The sequence below is a fragment of the Eucalyptus grandis genome, chromosome 2 (assembly GCF_016545825.1).
Source record: "Eucalyptus grandis isolate ANBG69807.140 chromosome 2, ASM1654582v1, whole genome shotgun sequence".
Taxonomy (NCBI): Eukaryota; Viridiplantae; Streptophyta; class Magnoliopsida; order Myrtales; family Myrtaceae; genus Eucalyptus; species Eucalyptus grandis.
The window spans coordinates 45003702-45024049 of record NC_052613.1 but is presented as its reverse complement, the minus strand read 5'-3'; the positions used below and the strand labels follow the sequence as shown (position 1 = coordinate 45024049).

The window sequence follows — 20348 nt, the reverse complement described above, 5'->3', positions numbered from 1 at the left end:
TGCCAGCATTCGGAATGCTGAAAGCCCAAAGCAAGTCCGGACCTACTTTGGGCTTTCAGCATTTTCGGAATGTTAGTTTAGAGTTTAAAGAATTTTTTTCTTTCCAATATTGCCATTACCGATAATTGTTTTTTCCCATTTTGCCCTCCAAAACACTGTTCATCTTCTTCCTTGGACTTCCATGGCTTCGCTCGGTCAAGCTTCGCGGTGGTGGGCAGCGCTCTTCCTTGGACTTCCGTGGACTTGCTGCTCGGCCAAGCTTCGCGATGGGCGGCGCTTAGCCGCGAGCGGCCAGATCTGGCCGCCGGGGGCCGATCTGGCTGCCGGAAAGCCTCGCCTAAGGTCGCGCGACCTTAGGCGAGGTGGCCCGAGGTCGGGCGACCTCGGGCGTCGCCCGAGTCGAGCGACCCGGCAACGCCGCCCGAGGCCGCGCGCTTGAGGCCTCGCGATCTCGGGCAACACCCCGGGTTGCTCGACCTCGGCGCGACCCGGGCGGCGTTGCTTGAGGCCACGCGACCTCGGGCGGCATCGCCCGGGTTGTCACCGAGGCCGGGGTCGCCGCCCGAGGTTGCGTGGCCTCAAGCGGCTGGGTTGCGCAACACCTGAGGTCGACGCCTCCCTCCCCCCCGCCGTCGTCGCCGCCGCCGCCGCCGCCACCAGCCACCTCCTCACCACCACCAACTGCTCCCCCACAATTTTCCCCTCACCACGCGATCTCCTCCTCCCTTTTCTTTTCTTTTTTTCATTTTTCTTTTTACTTTGAAATAGCTTTGCAAAACATGCACAAAAAATTGGTTTCCAAACACAACTCCCTTCCCAAAATGCTCATTCTCTCAAAGGTACTTGGGGAAATGCAAAGCCATTTCCCCAAAGTTGAACCAAACGGGGCCTCAGTCATCGGACTAAGGTGGTTAGGTGAGCTTGCCTCGCCATTATTGGGTGAGGGTGAGCTCACCTAGCCACTAGCCGGGCAAGCCCTCGCCAGATCCGACAAGGGAGTCCTCGCCTAGCGACAACAAAGCAAGCCCTTGCTAGATCCGGCGAGGGGGGCCTCACCATCACTTATGGGTGCCACACTTGGAGGGTAGGCCAAGGGCAAGGGTGGTGTTGATCTTGAGGCCAAGGTTGGGGTCGTCCCAGTCCTTGATGAGGATGCACCGACAATTCTTGCTCTTCTACAGCATCGCCTTCCACAGTTGATGGCGGGGCTCTTGGTGTCCCTACGCACGTACAGCAAGCAGCTCGCCAACCCAACCAGTTGGTCCGCACACTCCACCTAGACTAGCTCACACTCGCCAGACTAAGCAACGGCAGGGCAAGCTCGCCCTCACCTAGTGACGGCGAGGTGAGCTCACCCAGTCGCCTTAGTCCAGCAACTAGCGAGGGCTAGCCAATCGCCGGAGCCAAAGGAAGAAGAAGAAAGGAGGAGGGAGGAGGAAGGAGGAGGGAGGGAAAAAAATGTAAAAATGATTAAAAAATTAATAAAATAATTCAAAAAATAAAATATTATTAAAAAAATTGTAGCTGGCATCAGCTGGCCAATTTTGGCCGGAATGACTGAATCCGGCACAATTATAAAATGTTTATAACTCAATTGGTCAAAAATAAATTTATGACTAAATTGGCACAATTATAAAAGGTTTATGATTTTTTTGGTAATTCTCTCCATATCAAATCTAATAATTCTTTAGAAAAGAAAAGGAAAAATGTTTAAAAACCATTCCTCAGTGGAGTCGCCAAGCTGTCGCTGCCTACCTCTCGAGGGGAGGGAACACGCTTAGGGGTATTGCCTAAAGGATGAGCCTAAGGCCCATGATTAGGCGCAAGCTCTCCCAAGCCCATAACTCGCGTGACATTGGGGTATTTTAAGAATTTTGCAAAAATGAGTCGCCACTAGCCTATTGAGGTCGGTTAGAAACCAAATGAGGCATGGGAGTGTGCCTCATTTTCTCGTAACGAGAGAACTAATCATCTTGGACAACCAATACAATTGTGTCACGTCAGCATTGAACATCATCGACAAACATAGGGTTAGCGTAAAATGATCGCGATTCTCAAACATTAAACCGATGCATCTTCCCAAACCCTCGTCTTTGTTCCTTTTTTGTTCATTCTTTCCTCATCCTTTCACTAGCCTCCCAATAAAATAAAAACAATAGTCTTCATAAGTGTCATCGTTCCCTTGTATCTCCAAGTGATTGTCCAATTCTATCCTTTGAAAATGGAGCAATAGTGCACGAGAAAGTAGTCATTTTATAAAGCCGTCACTTTAATAGTTTCAAAATAAAATAGATTGTTGTAATGCTTTCTTATTTTTGCAATGATTTTTCACATTGTCATTTATTCATATCATCCACGACCCAAATGTTATCTTCTTCTTTTGCCAAAACCATTTATGATTACGCAATCCCATTTTGACAAGCAAATTTTATTAGGAAAACTATCTTAAGTTATTGTGAAAATAATGACAATAGATTTTATTAATATAACAGTCTTAGGTTATCATAAAAATAATAACTTATTATGAGTGATAAATTTTTGAAGGGGTGGGTCCCACGATAAGTTTTAATTATTTTTTATTTAATTTTTTGTGACTATAATAGATTAACGACTGTGTCATTTCACCACCTCATGTGGTGGCCACGTTGGCTCAAGCTCCCTCCCTCTCACAAAAGGGGAAGAGTTCGAATCTCAGCGTGGTCGCTAGTGGTCTTAAGTGCGGTGTCGTGATGGTGGATCTTACACTAGCACCACCCCAAATTTGCGTCGTTGGCTATTAGCTTTCGACAGTTCCTCGGTCATAAAATAATAAATAAATAAATAAATAAATGATTGTGTCATTTCTCTTGCAAATATATGTCGATGGTGTCTCTTCTTGTCCCACTCACATCGCTTCTTCGTTCTTCCTTCTTCCCTTTCCTTACGCAATGTCCTCATCCAACCCAATCCCTGAACCACGCTCCAACCAGAAATCGGAGACTATAGCCATGGGTGTCACCGACACCACGCAACAATCCTTCAACCGAGCCCAAGAGCTCAAGCAATTTGAAGAATCCAAGCTCGGCGTCAAAGGTCTCGTCGACTCCAGCCTCACCTCCCTCCCACCCCTCTTTGTCCACCCGCCCGAGACTCTCTCCACCCTCAAGCCTGCCCGCCCCAAGCCCGACTCCATCCCCACCATTGACCTCTCCTGTTGTGACTCCTTCCGACAGCCCTCCATCGTCGCAGAAGTGGGGCGTGCAGCTCGCGAGCTTGGCTTCTTCCAGGTGGTCAACCACGGCGTGCCAACGGAGGTCCTGGACCGCACAATCGCGGCGATGAAGGCTTTCCATGAGCAGCCGATAGAGGCGAAGGCAAGGATCTACCGAAGGGAGATGGAGACCAGCGTGTCATTCTTCTCCAACTTCAACTTGTTCCACTCCAAAGCAGCTAGCTGGAGGTCAGCCTCGAACCACTTCAATTGATTTCGTACTATTTCATGATTTTGATGATAATTAGTTGTTTAGCAAATGAGATGAACCGATATATCATATATGACTGAAAGTAAGACAATGACAAACGAAAGAAAAGAATCACTTCAACCAATGCACGGAATTATAATTAGGGATGAGTAGGGTTCTAGAATAGAACCAAGAATTTGAGAACCGGTGGGAGTCTATCCGATTTTAGGTTCCAAGATATGCAGGATAAGTTCTAGGTTCCAAAAATTAACAACTTGTTTGAACTAGAGTCCAAATTCTAAGTAGATAAAACTTGAAATAATTTCGTGTTTCTTTTAATATATATGGCTTTGTGTGATGGTGCGGTCTAGTCTAAATTTCCGTTTTATGGTTGGACTTTTTATTTTGTCAATGCTTCATATTCTTCATTTGTTTAAATATAAGTTGTAGTCAGTTAATTTCAAAAACAAATTGTGGTCATTAAAAGTGATGATTCATTATAAATGTTCAATTAATAATACAGATGGAACCAAGGGTTGATCCTAGAACTGACTTTGGAACTTGTGACAAGATAAATTTTAGAATATGTAACGTAAGTCCCAACTTTTAAAAATTGAGGAGGTTCTAGGTTCCAACCTGTATGGAGCCTAAAAGTGCTCACCCATAATAATAATAATACAAGGACACACTCCAGATAATGTTGGGGCCGAAATTAGCGGACGTGGAAGAGATCCCCGAGGTGTGCAGAAATGAGGTGTTGGAGTGGAATAAACAAATTCAACGGCTGGGGAGCCTCCTCTTAGGGCTATTGAGCGAGGGGCTGGGATTGAGTGCCGACAAGCTACAGGAATTGGCGTGCTTGGAGACGAGGGTCATGGTAGGGCATTACTATCCATACTGTCCCCAACCCGATCTGACAATCGGCCTGATGTCCCACACAGACCCAAGAGTGATCACATTGGTGCTGCAGGACCAAATCGGTGGGTTGCAGGTGAAGCATGGTGAAGAGTGGGTGGATGTGGTGCCCATCCCAGGGGCTCTTGTTGTGAACATCGGTGACACCCTTCAGGTGAACTCCTGTCAAAGACTAGGACTTTCTCCAAAGCTCCTGAGTAAGTTAGGTTGACATTCTACCATGAAATGAAGATCTTATTATGTAAATTTCGAATTTTCCATATCATGTCCAATGACAATGTCGCAACCAAATTTCGGGTGTGAACCACCTAGGGTTTGGCTGGATTGTTAAACCTAGATTTAACTCGGGCTCTCCCAAGCCCATACCAATTCGCGACTTTAGATTCAAATTCTTAACATGCAAATGATTTTTAACTAGGAGTTGCCACTAATCTATTTTTGGTGGATCAATTAAAAACCCAAGTAAAATAACGGGAGATTTACTTTACTCCTACGAACCAGAGATTTGGGTACAGAGACTTGGATATGCTAGATTTCTCTAACGCCCTTTCGGTACCATTTCTTTTATTTTAAAAATGTTTTGCAAGCAGTTTGAATTGATTTAAATTTACCTCCCTAACATGTGAAGTGATCATACGGGTGCGCAAACCACTAATTTAACACCCAAGAAAGCAATTAAATAATGTAGAACTTACATCAAAGCAACGAAAGCATTGCGTTGTTAGATCAGAATTCACATCAGCAATCCTAGATATGATTTCTAATTAACAAGCAATCACTCAATTTTTTTTTCACTTTTTTAAACGAGAACATAATCCATATTCACCACCCGCCATGGTGGCACCGATGGTAGAGCCTAGAGCATTCCTCCGTGGAGGCCTGGGTTCGAAGCCCCTGCAACGCAAGTTGCAGGGGGGGCAGTTGGGTCATTTGTGTGACTTAAGCGCGACGTCAGGGTGGTGGTTTCCCTGCTAGCGTCGCCTGGGGGTTTACGGGAACGGTTGTCGGCTTAGTAGTGGTTCCTCCAAAGACCAAAAAAAAAAAAAAAAAAAAACATAATCCATATTCAATGCAGTACTTCTAATCTAATATGAAACAATATGACAATATGTCCCAAACTATATGAATGAGTAAAAAAAAAAAAAACTAATGATTTCTTAATGAACATGCAACAATTAGATTGCAATTTAAATTAACCAAAATGACCTATTCTAATGACGAGCAATTTAATTAGAAATGAACCTAACAACAATCACTAAAATAACGTGCATTTCATGGACCTAATTCTCTATGACATGCACATGATTTTTCTATTCTAAAAATGCAATCTATCCTAGAAATTACAACTAATTTATCTTAAGACAAATTTTATGAAATTTGAAATTTAAGAAAAAAAAATGCAAAAATGATCTAGCTAGATTAAGATTCTAGACATTATCTAAATTTAAAATGCAATTTATCTAAAAGATGATCTAAATTTAAAATGAAACATGCAATTCTAATCTAATATGCACAATGATTTTTTTTTCTTTAAGAAATTCGAAATTAAAACTAACACATAATTAAACATGCAATTCAAATAAAAAACTAACCTAAATGAATGCACTTTTTTTGTTTCCTTTTTCATGATTGAAAATAAAACCCCTATTCTAAACATGCAAAGATAATTAAAAAAACAAAAAACAAACCTAATTCAATTTTTTTTGTATTTCCTTTTCCTTTTACGAAAATAAAATTGACTCAAACACCACGCCATCAAATAAAGCAAAGATAATGTTTATATCTAAAATTGGCGAACCATATCTCGCGCATAAAATCAGGTTGACCAATTATAAAATTAAATCGCAAATCGAATCTCAGGCATGAGATTGGATTGTCGATTTTTGCAAAGAATTGCGAATCGAATTTCGGGCGAGAAAATCGGATTGTCAATCCCTAATTTGAGGGACACTTTCATGTCAAAATATAACAATTCTACTAAAAAAACAAATTATAAAGGAAAAAATATAAAAATTCGAGAAAAGATAAATAAATAAATAAACTACCTAATTTTCCTTTTTTTCCCTTTTTTTTTCTCTTTCTTTTCCCTTTTTCAAACACGGCTTGCTCGTGCGGCTGATCTCCGGGCAGTGGGTCCCGATCGTAGGAGGGCGTCGCGGTCGGAGCTCCGGCGAAGGTCTGGCGAGGAGGATCGGCGGCGAGCAGACTGGCGGGTAGAGGCGTCGCGGCCGGAGCTGGGCAGAGGAGCAGGCCTTCAGACGGAGATGTGGGCGCGGTTGGTCGTCACTCGGGTGTGTGGGAGCTCGGATCTGATCTTGGCGTCGCGGGTCGGCAGCAAGTCGGGCTCTGAGCGGGTGCGGGGACGGAGGACTCGGGGCCGACAGATCGGTGACAGCAGAGGCAGAGCAGGGCGTCGGCGTCAGGGACAGAGGCGCGGCTGCGGGTCGATTGGAACGGGAGCAACGGCGTGCGGATCCGGACTTCAATCGACGGCGAGAGCAAAGGGTCCGGATCTGGCGGAAGGCGGAGCAGCAGACCGGCGATGTAAACCTCGGTGGCGTCGACAGCAGAGACGCGATTGATCGGAAGGTGGAAGCGCGGCGGCCAGCTCAGATCTGCAAGTGTCGGGGCTCGGGCGGAGGGCTGCGGGCAGCGCGGCTGCTGCGAGCGAGGCAGACGCGGCGGTGCGGCTGATTTAGGGCTCCGGTGGCGTCGGGTCGCGATTGGGTGCAGAGCTGGCGGAGCGGCCTGGGCAGGAGCGTCGCTGGCGGTGTGGAGCAGCGAATGGACAGAGCAAAGCGTGGAGAAGATGATTGAACAGTAACTGTCCAATCCTCTCCCCTTTTGCTTTTTGCTTTTTACTTTTTGTGTTCTTTTCCTTCGGATCAAAAGCCCCCTTCTCTCACCGTACACGATTGCTTTTATAGGTAAAAATAGGTGATCTTCATAGAATATTTTATCTTGATTTTTTCAACATACACGAAGATAATCTATAACCTCTCGATCATAAAAATATTTTTATTTTTCTTATCTCCTAAATATTTTCTACTGATTTTTAAAGATAAGATCATAACCCGATTTTCTTAAATTTTAAAAATCATCATTTCAAATCTCAATTTCAGAAAACGGCTCGAGCTAACTTGTACATTTCATGGGCTTACTCAAAACCACTAATTCGACCAATCCGCCACCGGTCCAGTAAACAAGTGTAAAAAATGCAAATTAAAAACAAATGCATCTAAATCTATATTCTATGCAATTATTATTTTTTCAGGGATTAAATTAACCCCTAATTTTTTAATTTGATAAATGACTATACGAATTGTCAAAATTTAGGTGTCAACAGACAAGTACAAAAGCGTGAACCACCGAGTGTTGGCCAACCCCAACCGAGAGCCACATGTGTCGATAGCAGGTTCTCTGCTACCCGAGCAATCGCGAGAATGATTTCAGACCGTTCCCGGAGCTTGTGTCCTTGGATAAGCCCACTGCTTTTCGGCAACTTAAGCAAATACATGAGATTCTTTACTAAGGAGTTGGGCGGGAAAAGTCTGATAAACTACTTCAGGGCGTGATTGAGAGGTCCATAGGCCAAAAATGGTGATAAAAGAATAAGATGCATCCTTATAATAATGAAGGAAATACGGATTCCTCCCTTAAATTCTACTTAACCTTGTGTTATTATTGTTCTTGTAGTGGTTAATTTGCACTTATTGTTTATACATTCCTTGTGTGACGGTAACTTTACATCAAATATTTTTTATAATTAGATAAAAACCATTTCTTAAATTATACGATCTTTTATATGATGACCTTTGTCGCAACCTTCCCGAGGGTGAATTACCTAAAGAAGGCTAATGGATTACTAAGTCCGAAGACTTGGCACGGACCCTTCCAAGTCCTACCAACCGTGACTTGATGTTAAGAAATTAATCTATTCAAATATACAATTATACTCAATTTGGAACCGCCACTAACCAATTAAGGTTGTTTAGAAACTCAAGTAAAGTATGGGAGAATACTTTACTATTGCAAACCAGAGATTCAGTAGGTCCAGGGATATGGTTACGTTAGATTAGTCTAACACCCTTTCGATACATTTTATTTTAATTTCAAAAATATTTTGCAAGGCAATGTTGTATAATTTTAACCTAAGCTACTAACCTGCAAATGGTGGTCATGCAAGTGCACAATCAATAAAATAACATTCAATAAAAAATGCTAATAAAAATGCATGCCCTAAACATGATTTCTAAATAACATGACATCTAATTTTTATTATTACGCAATCTTAATCTAAACTTAATATGCATGAATTTTACTTTAATGACATATGAGATGCAATTCATGTGACATAATTTAAATCATTACAATATGTGTGCAATCTAATTTACATAACCCTAAATATGCATGTGCTATATAACATGGGATGTATGACGTGGTAATTTTATATGTATGTTCTTTTTATGATTTTTTTAATGATTTTTTTTATTACGCATATGCAACATGCACTAACAATGATGACATGAAATGGGATTAATTATGAACTAACCTATTAACTAACCAAATAAATGACCTTTTGTGTTTTTTTTTTTAAATTAAAATGAAATGACCTAATAATTTTTATTAAAAAGTAACGTAATGATGCAATGCTAATTTTTTGGCATTTTTTAGATATATAATTTTTAAAAAAATACTACATAATGAGAATGTTAAAACCTTAACCTATAACCCACTAATTAAAACGCACCATGTAATGTGCACATTATAAAATCTATATAACCTAAATAACATTTTTTTTTTTGGTTTTATTAAAGGAAAATCATCTTAATTCTACATGAATCTTAAAAAAAACTAAAATGCGAAGCTTTAAATATGAAATGCATATGGACCTAATATCTAAATTCTAGATATGACATTTGATGCATGATATGTAGCGAGCAACTAACGATAATGCCCCAAAATATGTGTCCTATTGAAAAATTCATCAATGTAAATCGATAACATATTATTTTAATGGGCATTAATAATGCAAAGCAATTCAAGAATTTGCCATGAAAAGTCTAAATAATCAAAAATCTAAACCGACGTCTCGCGGCTCAATATTTTTTATTATTGTGACGTAATATGACAAGTTTTTAATTGGATAATAATAAAAATAAATCAGAACAAATCAAGTTAAATTTAAAAAAAAAACAAAACTATGAGTTTGAATACTCCGACTAAATTTAATCTAAAAATTTACCTAGTCTAACTCACAACCGCCTTGAGGAACGGTGAGGGAGCAACGGTGACCGAGCTATGATGGTGGTTCGCCAAGGGTGATGGGTCCTGGTGGCCGGAGCTGGGGCTGTCCGTCGGAGGTCCGGCGAGGTAGACCTGCAACAAAACAGAGGATCGCCTGGCAGTAGCTGATGGCGCAGCAAGGACAACAGCAGGTCGTGCGGTGCGTTCGTCGGTTGCGGGGGACGCCGGTGAGAGGGCGACGGCTAGCAGATCAGCAGCGGGCAGGAGGGTCACTGTGCGGAGGTGCAATGGCGTCGGCAGCAAGCTCACGGGTGCTGGTGCTCGGGCAGAGACGAAGCGGCTGCTGGCGTCAATGATCAAGGAAGGCGCGACGCCGGTTAAGGACCTGTTGGCGTCGCTTTGTTGCTGGGTCGAAGGGCGGCAGCCGTCGGTGAGGCGCAGCGTCAGTGACCGGCGAGCAGCGGCTGGGTCGTGGGTCGCTACGGTGATGGTGAGCAGTGACGTCGGGGCGAGCTCACGGGCAGAGGCGCAGGCGAGCTGCAAATCGCAAGTCACGGGAGCGGGTTCAGGTTCTGGCTAGCGGGCGGAGCAGTTTGGATTGCAGCGTCAGGTAGCTGGTCTTCGGCTCCAAACAGTGTCAGCGCGGCGTCGGTGACCGGCGAACAACAGAGTCGTTGCCGGTGCAGAGGGCAGGGCCGGCGGTGCAGAGCTTCGGTCGTTGGAGGCAGCAGGCGGAGGCGTCGGCACAGGGGTGCTGGTGGTGCGCCGGTGAGGAGGAGCCGTCGATGTGCGGGCAGCAAATTCCGGCGAGTGCAGGGGGAAGAGGATGAACAGTAAACGTCCAATCCCCCCTGCCGATTAAACTTTTTCTTCTGCTTTTCCCTTTCTTTTTTTTTTTTAATTTTTACTCTCTCTCCTCCTACCCATCTCTTCGTACACTTTCTCTCTCTCTACCTTCTTTTGACTTTTTCCTCTTTTCCTCCCCCACAAACCGAAACCCTCCTCTCTGTTTTCTCTCTTTTCACTTTTCAATTTTTTTTTACGAAAAGAAGCCCCACGAACGACAGAATTTTTTGCTCTGAATTTTTTTCGAATTCCTCCCCCCTAAACCGAAGCCTCGGCTTCTCTATTTATAGAGGAAAAAACTCCAGTTCATTTTTGCAGGTGAAGATTTCCCAATATATTGCACATATTTACTCAACCACTCAACAAGAAAATGGCTCCAAAATCAAACAACTAATTTTTTTTAAAATTTTGAAATGAGAATATATTTTCAACAACAAAGATTTTCAAAAACAGAATTTTATTTAATTTATTATTTTCTAAAATATTAGGTGTCAACAACCTTCGATTAAGGTAATTTTTTTTTTATTTTAAGTGAATATTAGTAATGATATTTAGCTTTTAGCATCGTAAAAAAAAATTCATAAAACAAACTTTAACTGCGTCACTATCTAAATTTATATCAATAATTCTCTTCAGTATATTTCCCTCGGTTAAGATAAAAGCAGTTTCCACTATCTTTAATTATTTATACTATTTTACTAGGCAGAGTTTTTTCCTTCAAATAATAACGGCAAACCTTAATCAAACATTCACACTATTCTCTATTAGAATTGTAGATCTGTCATTGTTTAAAGGATTAATATGCTAAAAAACCCCCAAACTAATATACCTCTACCACATTTACCCAAACTAGTCTTGGATCTATCATTATTTAAAGGGTAAATGTGACACGAGAGGACCATTTTGGGATATTTATCACAAAAAATTTAATTTGGGATATATGTGACAAGGGTTTAACAATTTTGGGTTTTTTGTATGATATTGGCCCTTGTTCAAAATTAAGGAACTAGATAATGTTTGTCTCGAGCTTTCTATCAATAGCTAATTTGCTCAAACCCATCCATCGAATCATAACTCATCACAACTTTTAGTTTCAACTACCCAATAAGAATGTGGTTGGGAATATTTTCAATCTTTGGTTCCTGTGTATTTTTTGAAATTAGAAATCAAAAGCTTTCTTAGTATCAAGAAACATACCGATATGAGTCACATGAGACGGAAATAAAAATTAAAATTTCATGTTGTTGTAAAACAGAAAGAGTCCGACCTCATATTTGATTGCATATAATTCTCTATAGGGTGACCTTTAACTCTCAAAACTTTCAAACATATTTCAACTTGTTTGAAGGTATCCAACCATATGCTATTAGCCCAATCTAATACTCAATTTGTTTTTAGGGAGTTCAACCTTTAAAGTTAGAAGGCATTGATTCAAATTGATGTTCATTGATTTGTATTTGTGAATAGTATGGATCATGAGCCTTTTGCGGATGCAAGAATAATACAAACCAAATACCAACCAAAAAAGTTCATAAGATTGAAATTTCATAAAATTTTTAGAAGAACTAACTATCTTGGAAAATTAATAAAACTGTGTCACGTCATCGTTCACGTATCAGCATTGCGTGTCATGTACAAGCATGGGGTAGGTGTACACTATTCGCAGTTCTCAAATATTAGACCTATCAATAGCTTCTCAAACCCTTGTTGTTGTCCGTTCTATCCCCACCCATTCTCTAGCCTTCCAAGAAAAGAAAATGCAGTAGTCTTTTGATTTCTTTGAAGTGTCGTGGTTACCGTGTCTCCAAGTAATTCTTCCAAATTTTATATTTGGTAAATATGGAGCAATGATGCTTAAGAATTGATGCTTTCTAAGCTAAAGAAAAAAAAATGCCAGGATTTTTATGTTTAGGGATATTTGGAACAAAGGATAAATTTTTCTAACATCACCATTCATACATTTTATATATATATAAAAGCGGATGATTTTAATGTTTAGGGATATTGGAAAGACGAAGAAATTTATCAACATGGAGATTCAAAACAAGCTTTAAAATGTTTAAGCCTTTATGACGGTACGTCAATTTTTTCATCATATTAATAAGCCAGAAGCATGATGGACAAGACGCCCCCAACATTTCCATTACAATGAATGGACAATTTGCTGCAATCATGTGGCATCGTTTACACTGTGGGCAAGTCAATTACGTCTTTTGAAGCAAAAAATAATTATTCATGTAAAATAAATAAGACTTCTTATTTTCATGAGTTATTTTGTAAAAAATCCATCAATGGATAAATGTATTGATTAACAGCTTTATCTCATCTCTAACATATTTCAATTTAAAATAGTGAATTCTTGTAATCTCATAAACAACCTAACAAAAATAGTCATATTTTCTTTTTTCGGTACATATGTGTGTAATCACTTCAATTATGTTGAAAAGTTGGTTCTATTAACTAATGATTTAAATGCTTCATGCCAAGATGATTTTATGAACCAAATAACCACTTCGCCCAAATATAGGTTGTTTTTACTTCAAGCTAGGGCCCGATGTTTGAGGGAAAAATTGTTAAGAGTTATCTCACATCAATTTTGGAATGGACTAGTGGTCGGTTTATAAGTGTGAGAGAAAATCTCAACTTTTGAATTGGCTTTTAGAGTGAGAAAGGACCAAGACCACTCAACAAAATCAAAATTAGGTGGTGAGCTTGGTTAAGATTTGTATAAAGGAGGTGATTGGTTGTCCTAGAGGTCTAAAATCAATGTCATCATTAAAGCTGAAAAATACCTCGTAAAAACAATAGTTTTAAAGGCTTGAGAGGTTCCTTACCTAAAGGATATTGCGTTCTATAGGCTTTTGTTGACTGAACTTCCTCATGACCTCTCGTTAGGACAATCCAATGTGTATTGTACCCGTTTACAAGACATTGTTCCAAAAGGCAATCGAAAGTATGCTATAAAACATGGTCCATGTGGTAATGGCACATGCAAAATATCTATTCACCAAGGTTCTGACTTGGAAATTATTTAATCATCGAGTTGGTCGCAAAACAAATAATTCAATATTCCAATTTGGAAAGTATTCAAGTAACAAGCCATCTATTTGGTATGCCAAATTTAATCCACTTGCTACTCATCTATGTTATGATTATAACAAATTTCTATAACTTAGTCAAATTGAGCATAAATTGGGAGGTGCCTCTAATTGTAAAACAAAAACATGTATGCCCTTAACATATAGCAAACATAAGATAAAGATTAATTTATTTGGAGGCACTTTTAAAAAAAAAAAATTAAATATTTCATTAAGGTAAGGAATTATAGTAGGGCCTGAAAAATGGGCTTTAGTACATAAAACCTGCCAAAGGGCTTGGGGAGGAGACGAGGCCCTATTTAGAGGTAAAGTGTTTCTCCTATAGTTTTGGCAACCCAACCCGCCACTCAGTTGGCCTCTCTAAAATGATGGGCTACCTAGATATTTAAGAAGGAAAGTAACAAATCATTGTATTTCATGATAAGAGTCTAAGCTTCTCTAGGGAACTGATCTAGACTCCTTAAAGCATTGACCAAGTCTAAGTTGTCAAACTCGAGTAAAAATGCTTTGTTGATATCTAAATTTTTGCGTATTCTTGATTTGCATATTAGGAGCATTTTCATAATAAATATGTCCACATAAATCGCACACAAGTTGGTCCAGTTATGAATTACAATTAGCCCGAGTGTGTTTCACTTCAAGAGAGGCAAGTCGAATCCCACACTTAAAAAGTACATATCTTTAGCTATGGAAAAGAACAGTTAATCAAAGAGAAAGCCATCATTATCTCGAAGTGACATTAGAAATTTCCAAGTGGAGAAAGACCATTGTTTAAAAATAATAATACTTTCGACAGATTAAGATCCAGTAATAACAATCAATGGAACGATTATAATATAATAGTTCAATAATTAGTCGATATGATCTCTTGTCATAGTTAGAAAAAAATTTATCTTGTGCAATCTAGATGGGTTGACTCGTTAATTTATTTTCTAATTGTTATGTAATTCGTTACGGCATCTTGCCTTGTCTTCCTTCAAAAGGAAAAAAGAGGGAGAGCGTTGAGGCCTGGCGTTATCATCTCTCCCTTCGGCTTGAAATCCCTCGTTACGCGATGGCGGGGTTTGACTTTGACCGATGAACAATCACGCTATGTCCTTCGTTCATGTCATTCCTCCTTCCCCCAGTCTCTTTCCTCACACCCACCACCACCACCACCACCCCCCTCACCCTCGCATACATCGATCGAACCAGGAATCGGAGTCGAGCCATGGGCGTCACGGATAGCGGTGGACAGGCCTTCGACCGAGCCCAGGAGCTCAAGCAGTTCGAAGAGTCCAAGCTCGGCGTCAAGGGCCTCCTCGACTCCGGCCTCGCCTCCCTCCCTCCCCTCTTCATCCACCCGCCCGAGACCCTCTCCAACCTCAGGCCCGCCCGCCCCCGCCCCGGCTCCATCCCCACCATCGACCTCTCCGGCTGCTGCGACTCCGCCCGCCGCCCCGCCGTCGTCGGGGAGGTGGCGCGCGCCGCCCGCGAGCTCGGCTTCTTGCAGGTGGTCAACCACGGCGTGCCCGCGGAGGTCCTGGACCGCACCGTCGCGGCCGTGAAGGCCTTCCACGAGCAGCCGGCGGAGGCGAAGGCGAGGATCTACCGGAGGCAGTCGGACACCGGCGTGTCCTTCTTCTCCAACGTCGACCTGTTCCTCTCCAAAGCGGCGAGCTGGAGGTAAGTAAGCCACGAGCATGTGCAATCAAATTCATGAAATTGATGAAAATTAGATTTATAAAAGCTAGATCGGCAAACGACACTACTGAACTGATGTATCATATTATGTCTGAAAAGAAGGCAGAGACACATCCTGATGTGTTGACTGTCGTATTGACAAATTATGCATCATACGGTTAGAGAATTCATTTGGACAAACGAAAGAACAAATCATTTGAAGGAAAAAAAATTGGGCAAGCAAAAAGATCCAGTTCAATTAATGTCCAGAATGATGATATGCAGGGACACGCTCCAAGTAAGGCTGGGGCCAAAATTAGCAGACGTGGAAGAGATCCCTGAGGTGTGCAGAAATGAGGTGTTGGAGTGGAATCAGCAGGTCGAACGGCTGGGGAGCATCCTGCTGGGGCTGTTGAGCGAGGGGCTGGGATTGAGTCCCGGCAAGCTGCAGGAATTGACATGTTTGGATATGAGGATGATGGTGGGGCATTACTATCCGTACTGTCCCCAGCCCGACCTGACGGTCGGCTTGACATCCCACGCGGACCCAGGAGTGATCACGGTGCTCCTGCAGGACCAGGTCGGTGGGTTGCAGGTGAAGCACGGCGATGAGTGGGTGGATGTGACGCCAGTCCCAGGTGCTCTTGTTGTGAACATTGGTGACATCCTTCAGGTAAACTCCCTTTGAGGACTTCGCACCTGAGTAAGTTGAAAAGTTACACTACTGTGAAATACAAGTCTATTCACATGCTTTTGATTTTTCCAGATCATGTCTAACGATGAGTACAAAAGCATAGACCACCGGGTGTTGGCCAATCCCAGCCAAGAGCCACGTGTGTCGATAGCAGTTTTCTGCAACCCAAGCAATCGTGAGAATGAGTTCGGACCATTCCCAGAGCTTGTGTCCTCAGATAAGCCCGCTGCTTTTCGGCAGTTTACCTTAAACGAATACATGAGGAGATTCTTTACTAAGGAGTTGGACGGGAAAAGTCTAATAAATTACTTCAGAGCATGACTGAGAGGTGCATAGGTCAAAAGAGGTGACAAAAGAATAAGCTGCTTCCTTGTAATACTGAAGGAAATACTGAGTTCTTCCCCTAAACTCTACTAGACCTTGTGTGATTGTTGTTCTTATAATGTTAATTTGCATATATTCGTTTGCACATTCTATGGGTGACAGTAAATTGTGCGATGGATGAAGTTTGTTCACTAAACTCATTCCACAGAGACTGAACCAATCACAGACATGGGAACTCAACAGCAAGATTGCACGAGATGAATAGTTAACTGTCCACTGGAAAATAAGAGGCAGTATCCTGGAAAACCTATAGAGGCAAAGAAACGAATGAATTTGATTCTTGCCAATTACATGTACAGGCATCTATAATCACATAATGAATTTGATTCTTGCCAATTACATGTACAGGCATCTATAATCACGTCTTCCCACTGCCAAACCATTCAGCCATTTCTTCATCGTCCTCAAAGTCTGGTGATTCTGAGTTCCTATAAATTCTGGATGAGCGTGGCTCCTCTGGATTTGCCTTTTCCTCTGCAGTCATTCTGCTTCTTTCCAGCATCTTCAGTTTCCACATTTCCCTCTTTTCTGTGTCACGAGACACATCGCTCATGCCTCCTGCAATTGGAAAATCAAGAATTCCAGAAACCTCGTTCGATGAGTTTGTTAACTTTGGTTTCTCAGTGACCCCATTCTCTCCATGCACAAATCTCCACCTATTTGTGACTTGCATTTGACTATTTCTTCTCAGAGACCACATAGAATTTCTATCTTCAACGGCTCCATGACCTTGATGATGATTTCCAGCATCATGCTCTCATTGAGACAAGCCCTTTGAATTTGATGCTTTAGGCCTTCTATAATCACACTTCAAGCATACCATATTCCTTCTAAAGTTGATGTAATTGCACCTACCAGTCACAGATCCATAAGGGCAGAACAGCTCATGAACAACTATAACTGCTCAATGTAGGTGTTAACTAAAAGAATGGATTAGCAAGAACTCACGATTCACATTCCCACTCCCCAGGATTGAGTTGGCTTTCCGAGGGTTTCTCTTTGCACCACAAACATCTAGTATTCTTTGCAAAATTTAAGAAATTGCATCTGCAAAACGCAACAGTTTCTATAAGCAAGGAGCTCTGCTCACCACAAATCAGGGAACAAGTGAGAAAAGGCATGAGAAGCAATCGCTTGTCACATATCCAGCCTCCTTTCTTTAGCGGAAGATGATCTTGGTCTTCCTGTAGTTGATTCAGTCTTTCCTGAGAAAAAGCATCGCATCACAAGCATTTGATGTTCTTAGCAAAGTTTAAGAAGTTGCACCTGCCATATGCAGAATTATATCAAATATTCGGAGCAAACTCAAATTAATCAATAGGATGTTAACAATTGCATTACTTGGGGCAATACCAATCTTCTTGTTTCATTGGAACATCTTTGTAGCCTTTCTCTTCTGAACTTGAATGCGAGGATAAATCACCAGCTGGTGTGGATTTCAACGAATCAGAGCCAAGTACATCAGTGCCATACTCTGTCATTTGCTTTAGCAGTGCTCTGACTGATTCCTTAACTGTTCTAGTCAGACATGGTTTATTCTCCACAGTATCGCTTATGGGGTCAAGTTCGTATGTCAACAAGATTCGCATAACATCAACTGTGTGCCCTCCTTCATCTTCACGCGCCTTCACAAATGCTCTCTCACAGTTTCCCCTCAAGTTGCAGGAGCTGCAAACCTGGCAAAGCAGCTGTCTGTAATGAATATGACTGACGAAACCATATAATCTAATGATTACTGGAAGTCTTTCAGAAGAGGACATACATTTCCCTCATCGATGCCCACATGCGCCCTCAAGCGCTTACCAGAGTTCACCACTTTTCTGTCTGTGCTGGGGCATCTACACTCTGCTATGACCTGAATATGTTTCTTTGACAAATACCTATCAGGAAATGTCTTGTTAAAACCTTCTATGAGTTAAGCGACTGTTTCTATTTGCAAATGAGGAAACCTTCGGTTTCTCAAGTAAAGCTATGTTGTCGGATGCCTATTTGGTGATGATATTGCATTGGACAGTCATTAGCCACATTGAATAGCTAACCTCCAAATCAGAATGCATACCGTCAAATTGATTACCAGCTAAATTCTTAATATGTATTATTATCACATGCCCAATGTAATATGAATTGCCTCTTTTCAGGTTACGTCATCGAAAATCTTCGGCTCCAGGTTCTAGTCAAATACTTCATTTCGAGAGCAAGGCATAGTAACATAGAAAGGCCTGATAGTGGATGGGTAAGCTTGAAACCTAAAGGCGAGTCCTGTGGATTCTCTTTTCTAGGTAAAGGAGGATGCACACAAGGCACCATGTTGTTGCCACTACACAGAAAAAGATGGACTAAGATGCCAACAAAGGTGCTTTTAACAATATTACATTTAGCTTACTAACAGAATTCTGGATAAAAGAAAGCTCAGGAGAAAATGTCTAGTTTCTAAAAATGGTTGCTTGTATCACTTACAAAAATGAATGAAGAAAATATTTTCATCATCCACGAAAATATTTAGATATTTATTGTTATCAATTATGAAAATATTTATCATTGACTAATAATTTCAAACGATACAAGCAATCATTTCTAAGAAAATATTTTCTAAATCATTCATTGTTCGTGAAAAAAAACAAACTACAAATCTGTAGATATATGATAATAGGCCATCACTTCATAGCTGACACGACATGGTGATATTATCCAAAACAACATGACCATTCACAAGCTCCTAGGAAAACTATCTATTGTCTCTTCTTCAGGATTTCAAAACGAACAAAGAAAGAAGAAAACTCCTTTCCTTCACAATGTTGTGATTCTTGGCCTGGTTTGAAGACGGTGGAGTTCCGTTTCCTACAGATAACAGGCTCTTGGCCTCAAAGCAAGCGAAATATAAATTGACCAGGAAAGACAGTCAAACGTGACACAGTTAGATCTCTAAATGACAATATGATGGTGGGTATGCAAAATCTAACAAGAACCTGGAAAAACTCTGAGCTTTCTTGAAGCTCGTATGAGCAATCCCTTCCCTACCTACCCACAAATATATACTCCTCAAGAAGGCACAGAGGTCTATACCTCACCATTATCACCAAAGCCCAATGTCTCTGTAATTAAATCAAACAGGTAAAGCGCACCAATCAAAGGGTCATCACTTTCAGTACCTCATAACGTCGTATCTGTCGCGGGCGAAATTCAGGCATGCGGTTCTAATGAGATTCGATCCTTTCGGGCCCAACTCCACATTCTTGAAATGGGTTGATTGGTTTCAGCTCCCCAAGCACATCGTTGTTGCCAGAGAAGTCGAGCTCGGAGTCGGGGTTCGGGGCATCGGTGTACTGGCGGGAACGAGCGGAGGTAACGACGAATCTGAGGTTGGGGAAGTGATTTTTCAGATGCCGACGACTTGTTGGGAAGAGCTTGTGCATTGAGCCTGAGAGGACGCGAGCTTTGGCGGCAGATGGGCACGGAAGGCTCGCGTTTGGACGTTTGGGAAGTTGACGCAATGACAGGCTACCCACTCGCATACTGTGGAAGGAGAAATCTCGCGCCAAATTACATTGCCCAAAGACATGGGGACATTTTGGTCCAAAGGAATAGGTTATCAGCTAAAGTTAATCGTAATTTTGAAGGATTTCGATCCAAATTTGAAATTATAATTAGACAGATTTTTTTTAACTCTCACTCTCATATTTCTACCCTGCATCATTATAAGGCGTGAGATCTACTCCTGAAACTAATTCGTCCTCACTCTAACTTCTGAAAATGTGAGAATTCGAACCTTCACCTTTTCCTTTCATGTTGGAAAGGTGACCACCCGGACAATTAGACAAATTGCAACCCCACTTTTTCTCCCCACTTCTCTCTCTCTCTTGGTTCACCAGCCCCACCGTGCCACTGTTGTCCCAATATTTTCTCCTGCACAACTGTCGTATGTAATATTTTCTATATCGCGTCTTGCCACCCTGTCTCCCATCACTATTGCTTGCCCCCACAAAGCTAATCTCTCTGTCTCTCTCCCTCTGCCTCAGCCCCAGCCGAGGTTACGAACACCTTGCGTCAACACCTAGCCTGGAG

General features: G+C 41.6%; 3 protein-coding genes across 8 annotated transcripts in view; 2 read left to right on the top strand and 1 right to left on the bottom strand.

Moving 5' to 3' along the window:
- The first annotated feature begins 2927 nt into the window (after nucleotides 1-2927).
- Nucleotides 2928-3464, top strand: LOC104435420 (1-aminocyclopropane-1-carboxylate oxidase homolog 4-like). The gene has a single exon (XM_010048175.2). It carries the CDS (start codon nucleotides 2928-2930, stop codon nucleotides 3462-3464), a length of 537 nt encoding a protein of 178 aa, XP_010046477.1.
- An 11091-nt stretch (nucleotides 3465-14555) lies between these two features.
- Nucleotides 14556-20348, top strand: part of LOC104433033 (1-aminocyclopropane-1-carboxylate oxidase homolog 4-like) — a 32214-nt gene continuing 26421 nt past the window's right edge. The window contains exons 1-3 of one of the 2 annotated variants that reach the window (XM_018868919.2): nucleotides 14559-15211; nucleotides 15494-15881; nucleotides 15975-16373. In XM_018868919.2, the coding sequence (XP_018724464.2) occupies nucleotides 14652-15211; nucleotides 15494-15881; nucleotides 15975-16223 (1197 nt within the window). In that variant the 5' untranslated portion in view covers nucleotides 14559-14651 and the 3' untranslated portion in view covers nucleotides 16224-16373. Of the gene's footprint in view, nucleotides 15212-15493; nucleotides 15882-15974; nucleotides 16374-20348 lie in introns of those variants that run through there. The other variant, XM_039307365.1, reaches the window with a different exon arrangement.
- On the bottom strand, nucleotides 16475-19849 carry LOC104433031 (zinc finger protein VAR3, chloroplastic-like). 5 transcript variants are annotated; one of them, XM_010045650.3, is made up of 5 exons: nucleotides 19436-19849; nucleotides 18049-18166; nucleotides 17628-17962; nucleotides 17235-17552; nucleotides 16475-17137 (listed from the first exon to the last, which is right to left on the bottom strand). In XM_010045650.3, exons 1-4 carry the CDS (start codon nucleotides 19438-19440, stop codon nucleotides 17510-17512), a joined length of 501 nt encoding a protein of 166 aa, XP_010043952.2. In that variant the 5' UTR covers nucleotides 19441-19849; the 3' UTR covers nucleotides 16475-17137; nucleotides 17235-17509. The 5 variants fall into 5 exon arrangements, with proteins under 5 accessions (XP_010043952.2, XP_010043949.2, XP_010043951.2 ...); XM_010045647.3 differs by having other exon boundaries at nucleotides 18049-18153; XM_010045649.3 differs by having other exon boundaries at nucleotides 17640-17962; nucleotides 18049-18153.